Source organism: Chiloscyllium plagiosum, chromosome 34 (assembly GCF_004010195.1).
Source record: "Chiloscyllium plagiosum isolate BGI_BamShark_2017 chromosome 34, ASM401019v2, whole genome shotgun sequence".
Lineage (NCBI taxonomy): Eukaryota > Metazoa > Chordata > Chondrichthyes > Orectolobiformes > Hemiscylliidae > Chiloscyllium > Chiloscyllium plagiosum.
The window spans coordinates 37785969-37797482 of record NC_057743.1 but is presented as its reverse complement, the minus strand read 5'-3'; the positions used below and the strand labels follow the sequence as shown (position 1 = coordinate 37797482).

Sequence of the window (11514 nt, the reverse complement as noted above, 5' to 3'; positions counted from 1 at the left end):
TGAACCCGGGTCTCTGGCGCTGTGAGGCAGCAGTGCTAACCACTGTGCCACCATGCCGCCTTAAGTGGATCCACTTTGCTTTAAGTGGATCAGACGACTGAAGACAAAATTTCATTTTTCCCAAATGTTTAACACTTCACCCAACTCTTTCCTGAATGCTGGTGAGAAAGGGAAGGGGGCAAAGGGATAAAAATCAAAGCCACTATGTTGTGCTCCACATGGAACATCTTTTAAAAAGAAAATAACATGTTATTAAGTCTGTAAATAGCAATCTTAAATCTTACAGGATTTCTGTGCACAGTATAACCTCTCAGTTTTTATTAACTCATTTGCTCCTCTACTAATATTTCTAATAAAAACAACCGCTTGAAGAAGTTACAATAATCTTCCAAGAATCAAAATATGTCAGCTGAAGAGAGACAGTGATTGGTTCACATAATTCCTCAGCAGCAAGGCAACAAGTTATTTTTATAGAAAGCAACTATCTATTTTTAGACATTAGTATTTAAGGTTCAGTTTATTTCAATTAAACTTAGCTTCCATTCAAAATTAGAGATTGTCAAAGCTGTTGCGGGTTCTAACAATCAGTTTTCAAGCTTTCAGCAACAGATGCATACAAGATTAAAAATAGTGCCCTGTCTAATAATTCCCAAACAGGTTATGTTGGTAGACACCAAGCAGTACAATGTGATTTTTTTGACATTTGCAATAAATAACATAGCTGAACAAGACAAAGCAGTAAAACTGAAAGTCCAAATCCAATCATCACTGAAAGAATGTCAATTCAATTAACATCTGCCACCGCTTTGCAAAGCCTCTGTATATTCATTCAGAAGATTCACTTGAAATTTGTAACCCCTTTTTATCCCACTGCGATAAAAACAATAATCTGAATTCATGCTTTATTTTAAAATGTGCACACAAGTTTTATCGTGACAGGCGATTGATTCTAAACTTCTGAATGATGGGCAAATGGTCAGTCTACTTAGTGAAGAACTTTACGGCTGCTCTGTGTTGCATAAATATACTGCTTTTATATAAAAAGTTTTTTTTAAAACAGTGGCTATGACACAATAAGGATGCTCACATCTTACTGATCCAGGTTCAATCTTTCTGCATTGTAATACTAAAATGCTTCTTTGAACAAACTCCATGCATTGAGATCGCTATTAGACTGAATAATTAACATTTGAAGAATCAGTTATTCGAAAAAGAAATTTCAAACAAGAGAAAAAATGTATTTACAACAATAAGTGGTACATCGCAAAAGTTTAGACTTCAGAAGAATGACAGGAAATCTATAAGAAACCTGCAATTTTGTTTTTAACAAGACTGAACAAGTTAGATACAGGAAGGATGTTTCTGATGGGGGGTGGGGGGGGAAAGCAGGGCTTCAGAACAATCAGTCAGAGTTTAAGGATAATGGGTAAACCTTACAGGACCGAAATAAGAAGAATTTCTTCACCCAGAGAGTAGTGAGCCTGTGAAATTCAGTACCACTGAAAGTGGGTTTTCAGAAGTTTGTAGATATAGCTCTTGTGGCTAAAGGGGTCAAGGAGTGTGGAATTAGGATACTGAGTTCAATGATCAGCCGTGATCACATTGAATAGTGGATGTGTTCCATGTTTAAAAGCATTACGTTAAAGGGTAGTGATGGCAGATTTCACCATGACTTGCAAAAAGGTACTGAATAAGCATAAGAAGAAAAAAAAATTTGTAGGACTATAGAGAAAGGACACAGTGAGTTGGGGGGGTTGGGGTGGGGCAAGCCAAGTTGTTCTTTCAAAGTCAACAGGTTCAATGAGCCAAATTATTATGGTATAAAAGAATGCCATTCTATAACTTGAGCAAAATTTAGCAATTAATTTTCATTGTATTACATATTTAGTTACTTTTCTATGAAAAGAAATTAATTTCCAAAGTTTTATTTAAATTCAACAGCTTGTTTGATTGCTGCCATCTTATTTATCTGTAGTTTACATTTACTGAAGGGAAAATAAAAGTGAGTGCAGCTCTTCTTACTAATGTTCTGTTGAGAGATAGAATCAAAGTGAGTGCATTGAGTAGAGGAGTTGGGAGGTCAAGTTGCGATGGTACAGGATATTGGTTAGGTCACTTTTGTGCTGGTCTCCCTAATATAGGAAGGATGTTGTGAAAGATATAACTCTCGTGGTTTTCGGGAATCCTGGGATGGGTACAATGCAAATGCCATCAGTTTACCCTCTTCATGTCCCTGTCAGTCCATGTCTCATGCTCTTTCACTTCAGAGAATCTGACAGTACAAGCCACTACCTAATCAAACATTATTAATCAACGCCAAGATTATCGAAAGGATGGGGGCAATCTGGTTTAATACTTCAATTACACATGGGACCATCAGGAAACCATCAACAGTACTATGTATCGTATGAGACACCTTATTTAAGGATATTACTTCATCCTGAGAGGTTCAGATTATTTTTGACAGACTGCAAGACCGTAAGACGTAGCAAAAAGTAGGCCATTCAGCCCTTATTCAATGAGATCATAGACAATCCAATAATCCTCAACTCCAATTTCTTTGCTTTTTATTCCTCAATCTCTCTGATTAAAAATCGCTCAACCCCAGCCGTGAATTCACTTAATAACCTTGTCTTGACTGCCCTCTGTGGTAAAGAATTCCACACATTCACTCCCCTCAGAAGAAATTCCTCATCTATCTTCAATGGACGACTCCCCCTTATTCTGAAACGATGCCCCTGTGGTCCTAGACTCTCCCACACAAGGGGAAACAACCTCTCTCCACATCTCCCCTGTCAAGTTTCTCTAAGGATCTTCTCATTTTTCTAAACCCCAGTGAGGACAGGCCCAATTTACTCAACCTCCTTCATTAGACAATCCCTCCATACCCAGGATCAGCTGAGTGAACCTCCTCTGGACTGCCTCCAATGCCCTACCTTTCCTTAGATACAGAGCCCCAAACTGTTAAATGTTTCCCAGCTGTGGTCTGACTATTGCCTTATACTGATTTAGCAAAACCTCTTGACATTGATACTCTATTCCCTTCGAAATAAAGGCCATTTGCCTTCCCCCAGACCTGCTGAAATTGGACATTAGCTTTTTGCGATTCACAGAAGAGGACTCCCAAGTTCCTGTCCTGTACTTTCCGCTGTCTTTCTCCATTTAAGTAATATTCAGCTCCTCTATTTTTCCTGCCAAATTGCAAAACCTCACATTTCCCCACATAGTATGCTATCTGCCAGATTTATGCCCATTCCTTATAACCTATCCATACCCTTCAACAGACCCTTTATTATCCTCACTACTTCCTAACCATGTACAGGTCTTCCACAAATTTGAAGTGTTCAGAAAATATTTACAAGAATGTTGCCAGAGTTGGAGGATTTGAGATATAGGGAGAGACTGAATAGGCTGGAGCTATTTTCTCTGGAGCGTCAGAGGCTGAGAGGTGACCTTATAGGAGGTTTATAAAATCATAAGGGGCATGGATAGGATAAATAGACAAGGTCTTTTCCCCAAAGTAACAGAGCTCAAAACTAGAGGCCATAGGTTTGACGTGAGGGGGGGAAATATTTAAAAAGGGACCCAAGTGGTAACTTTTTCCATAGAGAAGCTGTGTGTATGGAATGAGCTGCCAGAGGAGTGGTGGAGGCTGGTACAATTACAACATTTGAAAGGCATATGAATGGGTAAATGAATAGGAAGGGTTGAGGGGGATATGGGCCAAATGCTGGCAAATGGGACTAGATTAATTTAGGATATCTGATCGGCATGAATAAGCTGGGCTGAAGGGTCTGTTTCCATACTGTACTCTATACTATGACTCTATAAAACAAATATTCATTTAAGACAGAATAAAATGAACCTGCAATTAAATTTCCCAGAAACTGAAATTATTTCCCTTTCCCCTTGAAAGAACTGTGCATGAAACTGCATGAAATTTTTATACATTTAACTTTTCAAACATATTTTTAATCTGCAACGAGTACCAACAAAATAATTACAAACTTTGTTTTGCAATTTTATCCCTTTCCGTACATTAGTGATCTACATTATTCATCTCCAGCAGAAGAACCATTTGCCTCAGTAATTTTGATTTCAGACAAGCTTTTCCTGTGTACTCCTCCCTTCCCCAAATCTCCAGCCACGGCTAAGAAACCACCCCTTCAAAAGGTTTAATTGTCCATCTGAAAAGATAAAGACCAAATTAGTTAATTCAGCTAGCTAAAGATGGAATGGCATTCACGTCTTGTTATTGGGAACACAAAACACCCACAGAGGAACACTGACTACTAACACTTAATTACCCCACCCAGCTTTAACATTTCTCTTGCAACAATTAATAATTACACTGGCGCTGGTCATTCTTTCATACCTCACTTGACAGAGTTTTGGTGTATAATTCAACTGCAGTGGCTTGCACAAACAATTCTGATTTCAGTCTCACCCAAAGGCCACAATTTTATTACTACTTCACAGGATGAGGGCCTCTCACCTGGTAAGGACAGAATTTGTTGCCCATCTCTAATTGCCCATGAAGTCAGTGGCTTATAGCCCATTTCAGAAGACCATCAAGAGTCAACCACATTGCTGTGGGTATAGAGTCACATAAGGACGGCAGATTTCCTTCCGTAAGGGACATTAGTGAACCAGGGTGGTTGTTTACGACCTTAATGATAGGGTCATAGTGACTAAAAGCTTTGAATTCCAGACTTTTTAAGCAATCCAATTTAAGGTGCCATGATGGGATATGGCCTTTGTCACAAGGGCATTAGCTTCAGCTTCTGGATTACACTTTCACTTACATTACCACCACATCACCATTGCTTCATTTATCCAATAAAAGCTATTAGAGGAGCCCATTATGGGCCTATTGCACATCTGTAAAACATGGCAGGTTGGAAACAATTTTAAAGAAGTTTCTTTTTAAGATTAAAAAAAAAGAGCTCTCCAATAGCTCAGTTACTGCACCCAATATTCATCCCAAGTGGCGCTGGGTTACAACGTCTGTCTACACTGAGCTAATGGATCGGAGAACTGCAGAGGCGCTGTAATTGTTCTCAGAGACAACATAAAACAAACTGCAAAGATTTCAACTCCAGATGGCTATCCAGTGTTCCCTACAAAAGAGAGAAATAATGAACATATAGACATTAACTGACAGCAGAACAGGTTCACCAAGGACAACCTTTGTAGGTAAATCCTCTACAAAATTCTCCACCTCGATATGCACAAAGGATAGCCATCTGGACACAATACTGGAAAGTGATTTGACACAAAGCTTATCTATAAAGCACTCAGAACTTTGAAAAAAATGTCCTATGCACCCCAAGTTAAAAGTAATTTTGACAGTAAATGTAAAATTACTTCCCAGCTGTTGATAAAGCCTGTAAGCTAAGGCACCAAATTACAAATCTCATTTACAAAAATCCACACTTAGACTTTGACTGCAGATTTTCTTTTAAATTAAAGGTCACAAAAAACATCTAGGCTATCCAATATGAAAGAAAGGTACAAAAGCTTAAACACATGTTCCAACAGACTCAAGAACAGCGTTTTCCATACTTTATTAGACCTGGAGTCAGAGACGTACAGCATGGAAACAAACGCTTTGGTCCAACTCATCCATGCCGACCAGATATCCCAACATAATCTAATCCCACTTGCCAGCACCCAGCCCATATTCCTCCAAACACTTCCTATTCATATACGCATCCATGTGCCTTTTAAATGTTGCAATTGTGCCAGCCTCCACCACTTCCTCTGGAAGCACATTCCATACACATACCACCCTCTGTGTGAAAGAGTTGCCTCTTAGGTTCCTTTTAAATCTTTTCCCTCTCACCCTAAACCTATGCCCTCCAGTTCTGGACTCCCCCACCCCAGGGACAAGACTTTGTCTATTTACACTATCCATGCCCCTCATGTTTTTATAAATCTCTATAAGGTCACCCCTCAGCCTCTGACACTCCAAGGAAAACAGCCCCAGCCTATTCAGCCTCTCCCTGTAGCTCAAACCCTCCAACCCTGGCAACATCCTTGTACATCTTTTCTGAACCCTTTCAAGTTTCACAATATCCTTCCGATAGGAAGACCAGAACTGCATGCAATATTCCAACAGTGGCCTAATCAATATCCTGTACAACCGCAACATGACCTCCCAACTCCTGTACTCAATACTCTGACCAATAAAAGAAAGCATACCAAACACCTTCTTCACAATCTTATCTATCTGTGACTCCACTTTCAAGGAGCTATGAACCTGCACTCCAAGGTCACTTTGCTCAGCAACACTGCCTCGGACCTTACCATTAAATGTACAAGTCCTGCTAAGATTTGCTTTCCCAAAATGCAGCACCTTGCATTTACCTAAATTAAACCTAAATTGCCACTCCTCAGCCCATTGGCCCAGCTGATCAAGATCCTGTTGTAATTGGAGGTAACCTTCTTCGCTGTTCACTACACCTACAATTTTGGTGTCATCTGCAAACTTACTAACTATACCTCTTATTCTCACATTCAAATCATCTATGTAAGTGATGAAAAGTAGTGGAGCCAGCACCGATCCTTGTGGCACTCCACTGGTCACAGGTCTCCAGTCTGAAAAACAACCCTCCACCACCACCACCCTCTGTCTTCTACCTTTGAGCCAGTTCTGTATCCAAATGGCTAGTTCTCTCTATAGTCCATGAGATCTGAATGGACCTTTCAAATTTTCAATTAAATGGTCATCTTGTGCTTCATGCATCTTCTCTGCAGCCTTAATATTGTATTTTTCGTGCTGTTCTCTTACCCTAATTCACTTTGTATGGTATGATCTGCCTGTACTGCATATGAAACAAAAACTTTTCACTGTACCTACGTGCATTTGACAATATGAAGGCAAATTTTTTTTAAAAAAACCATTATTTTTCCAGGTTCCAATGGAAGACAACTATTCCTTACACATACCACAGTGGCAGTTTTGATCAAATTTTCTCAGCACTATTTGTTTGATCTTGCTCACACTGGATGTTGGAAATGGATTAAATAACAAACTTCAAATGGGAAGTGGGCATATAATTTTAAATAAACATTTGCCTGGGGTGGTTTTGCTTCTCGCTACCATTCCAGCTCTATAGAACCCCACTCTTATGTATCCTTTCTTCCTTTTGCTCCAAGCCCAGCAGCCATGCCTTTAGTTTCCTAGGCCTTATCCTCTAGAATTTAATCCCTGAATCCTTAGCCTTCAGCCAATCATTCAAGCATCACACTAAATATTTTCTCCTTAAGCCATGTCAGCTTTTCTTTATTGTTGCCCATGAAAAGCCTTGGATGTTTTCCTATGCTTACAGCATCATAATAATATACATTTTAGTTATTGCATGTATTCCTTTATTACATTTCATTACATTTATCTCAATCCCTTGTCCTCTATTTTCCCCTCAATGCTCTGATCCATATTTTGTAGATACATCCTAGTCAAAAACAAAACATTTAATGAATTCAGGAATAAAACAAGATTACATAAATAAAAGTTAGATTCTAACTGTCTGAATACGTTTCATCCATACCCACAATTTTATTCACTATAGAGGGTAGGCTTAGGTTGCTGGTTTAAAGCATTCCTTCTCAAAGCACAGAATTCAATTTATTAAATGCATGTTGCTGACTAAAATGCTTGAAGTTAACTATCAATATGCATTCTGCATCAGTGTCAATATAACTGTCAAATTAAATGATTGGTTCATGTTTAATGAGTTAAAGAGTTGTGTGAAATGAGAACGCAAAGGTTGTTCAGTCAGTAACTGCCACTATAGTATCAGCATACAAGAGAAATCTCAGCAATTTATTCCTCCCCACTCAAATCTACTATTTATAGTCATTAAGTAGCAAGTACCAGGAACAACTCAAATCATTCAAAAAAGAGATCATTCAGATCTTCTTTAATTCCTTTTTCCTCAACACTAAGAGTAAGTAAGTAGAATGAAAACTAAAATCACAGATAACTTACAGATACAATTAATAAATTAATATTGGGACTCACTGCAAAGTGTTACCCACAAATTGGTCAGACTGTAATCTGGAACTCAGCTGGAAATTTCACTGCTCCAAAGTATGAAAGTTTTTGACTGTTGTAGGCAAATTGCAAGAGTCTTAGATGCATGAAAAAGGCTATTTTCACTCTCATCTATGGAATGGCAACGTTCATTATATTCCTAGTCAACCTATTACATACTTCGAGAACAGGTATGTCTTAAACCCAGGCCTCCTGCCTCAGAGATAGGGGCATCATCACTGAACAAGAACAACCATGGAAGTTGCACTTTTCACTTTTTCTATAGAACTATAATTAACTGCAGCAGAGAGTGATGCTAGCAGTACATTTACAAATAACTGAAATACAACTGGAAACAAAAACTTTTTCCCATTTACACACAAACATTTCTAATGTAATCACGCTGACAGTCACAGTAAAATCAGTTCAGTCAACTAGGCTTACGAAAGATTATTTCCTACTCAATGAAAACTGAACATTAGCAAAAGCTTCCTTGAGCATCAACAGCAAAAACTTATAAACCTTGTGTGGGAAACAAAACCAGAATAGTTTAGGATAGAGTGGATAATTTAAAAATAGGGGACAGGAAACTTGAATGTTTAAGCAAATTCTGAAAATTTACAAGAAGAAAAAAACAAATAAATAATTCATATTGCAAGTAACTGGTGGGCGGGGCAGGGGGGGCATTAACAGAGGAGTTGGGAATTTCAAAATATTTACCTCAAAAGTTTAAAGTGGTAAGTAAATAGAATCACCAGTAAATCTGAGAGACCTGCACCTTTCACAGTCAACAATGCAAAAATGGACTGATTTTGCAATATTGTTGCCAGAGGTCAGCATTATGGTACTTTTCCTGAGTAAATTTGATGCATTACAGTGTCCAATAAAGCTGAACAAGATTGCAATAAACTGGAAAAGGTACAATGGCAGGTCAGCCAGTTGGCATTCTAAGTATAACTAGTTACAAATTTACAAACCAGGATTTTGGCATGGATGAATGAGCAATATAAGTCAAAACTATATTAGTTAAGTTTAATCAATTTCCCTAGATGAAAAACGCACATCTTTGAAATCAATCATCCTTTCTCTAATAGACGCTGATGATGCAATGGGTTTCCGTCAGAAGCATTCACACCAATTGTTTGTAAGCAGAGCAGAAAGTCAAATGGAAATGATTTGAGGAAAATTATGATTATACCATTCCGTACAAGTATAGGATGGAATGCTGCTGTAATTCAAAAATTAGTTGGTCAAAGTCACACAAAATTTTCACACTAATGAGAACACTGTACTGACCCTACTGCAATGTCTGCTGCAACTGCTAGCTTGAACTGACATCTTTCTCAATCAAAAGTGCGGCACTGGAAAAGCACAGCCAGTCAGGCAGCATCCAAGGAGCAGGAGAGTCGACGTTTTGCACGTGAAGAGCTTACACTCAAAACGTCAACCCTCCTGCTCCTCGGATGCTGCCTGACCAGCTGTGCTTTTCCAGCACCATACTTTTTGACTCTGATCTGCAGTCCTCACTTTCTCCTACCTGACATCCTTCTCCTCAGCCAGTTCAATTTTATTCAAAGTCTGAGATTTCAGAACTTTAGTTTTGCAAGAGTCACCACAGATTAGAAATAAACCGAGATCGAATGCAAGATGCTTATTTCAAAAAATAATGTTGGGTTCTTTAAACAAAAAGAGTTAATGAAACAAAATTAACCACCAAAGCAGTTAAAACTAAATATTATCAACCAGATAAACCAGGACTATTTGTGGTTAAATATGGTAATTATCAGATGTTATTATGCACATAAACTTTGATTTTCTCATACCTCAAAAAATAAAAACCCAAGCATTAAAAAAATGCCAAGCTTCAATCTGCAAAATTAAGTAAGTTGATGTTCACTAACGATAACCTGCAGGCAGTATCAAAATTAGCACAATTAACTGAAAATTATCCAATAATGTTCAGTTCATTTATTGACAGAGAGCATTATGAATCAATTATAGAAGTGAGAAAAATCATACACATATTTGCACATGCAACCAATTCCTAATTGAAAGAAACCTTTTTTTATGCTCTTTTCCTCTCCTACCCACACTCCCTGAAAGAAAAGTAGAGGCCTACACCCCCAGTGTAAAAGCCAAAAAGTGTCATTAGCTTTAACAACATACTGCAGGAAATGCATAAATTATTTTGGAGGAGGTACAAAATTCTGGACTCAGAAAGCGTTTCTTAGAATCAGATTCTTCTTTTATAAGAAATACACACATACAGAAACAGAAATCAGTTACATACATTCAAAAACCGCATTTTATCCCACTTTTGAGGAGCACGCACTTTCGCAATTACCGGGCTTACAAGCAACTTCGCGCACAAATTACTGAACAGAAAGCTGTAAAGCAACATTAATAAACAAGAGTCTAATAAACATTTAAACCATGGAACTAGCAAGAATGGCCTACACAAGTCGACTACTTCAATGAGGCTGACGAGCTTTCAGCAAAAGGGCATGCAATGAGTTTAGTTCTTTTTCTTAAAATAAAAAAAGTACGTTTCCTTAAAATAAAACCAAAACAGCACGTTACACAGATGAGAAACAGGACAACACAAGGTCTCTCCTCACCTCATCAGCACTAAGTTCTTCCATTCTTTCAGTATATTGTTCCTTTTCGTTAAAACCTTACTTTTTTCAACAAAAGTGCATAGTTTATCTCAAACTATTTTAACAAACATAAATAAACGTTACTTCGGATCAGGGAAAGTGGGGAAGGGAGATGCTTTTCTTTTATTTTCCCCAATGCCCCGTGGCCTCTATGAGGGAGGCCCTGCCTTTGACACAAAGTCTCTTATTCATCAAAACAACACCGGCGCCATTTTGAATCGATCACGTGACGCGGCGCGCGCCCCCGGCGGCAACAGCCAATGGCCGGCCCCGCGAGGGCGCGCCTTCGCCACCCGGGCCAATCAGGAGGGGGCGCCGCTCGCGCCGGGCTCCGATTGGATCAGAAATGGGCTAAAGACGAGGAGCGTGACAGGAACCTCGCCAGAGTCCCCGGAGTGGGACGTGCTGGTGGAGGGGAGGAGTGTTGTTGGTTGAATATTGAGGTTTGGAGCAGGCAGCTTCTAGTGGTGATACAGGCAGCATCCATGCACCTTCTAATTTGCCATGACTTCTCAGCATCTCTTTTCCCCCTTTTTGTTTGTACAGCTATGGCTTAGGTGGGTAACGGCCTCAGTCCCGGCTCTTTTTCTCTCGAGGAAGTGCTAGAGATACACAGATCTATGGAGAGAAAGAGATAGACAAATAGCTAACGTTTCGAGTCTAATGACTCGTTGGAAGTCTCCTAGAGAGTTGAGTGCACCCTGTACGCTGAGGGAGTGCTGCATTGTTAGAGATGCCCACTTTCAGACGAAATGAGAACTAAAATGCTTCGAGCCTTTACAGTGCACACAAAAGTTTGTCTGATCCAATTCTAAGTTT

The 11514-nt window shown here is 39.0% G+C and overlaps 1 protein-coding gene across 3 annotated transcripts in view; it reads right to left on the bottom strand.

Moving 5' to 3' along the window:
- ube4b (ubiquitination factor E4B, UFD2 homolog (S. cerevisiae)) overlaps nt 1–10915 on the bottom strand; it is an 81674-nt gene extending 70759 nt beyond the window's left edge. Inside the window, exon 1 of one of the 3 annotated variants that reach the window (XM_043676207.1) lies at nt 10657–10915. In XM_043676207.1, the coding sequence (XP_043532142.1) occupies nt 10657–10680 (24 nt within the window). In that variant the 5' untranslated portion in view covers nt 10681–10915. The remainder of the gene's footprint in view (nt 1–10656) is intronic. The other 2 variants (XM_043676206.1, XM_043676208.1) reach the window with 2 other exon arrangements.
- Nucleotides 10916–11514: the final 599 nt, after the last annotated feature.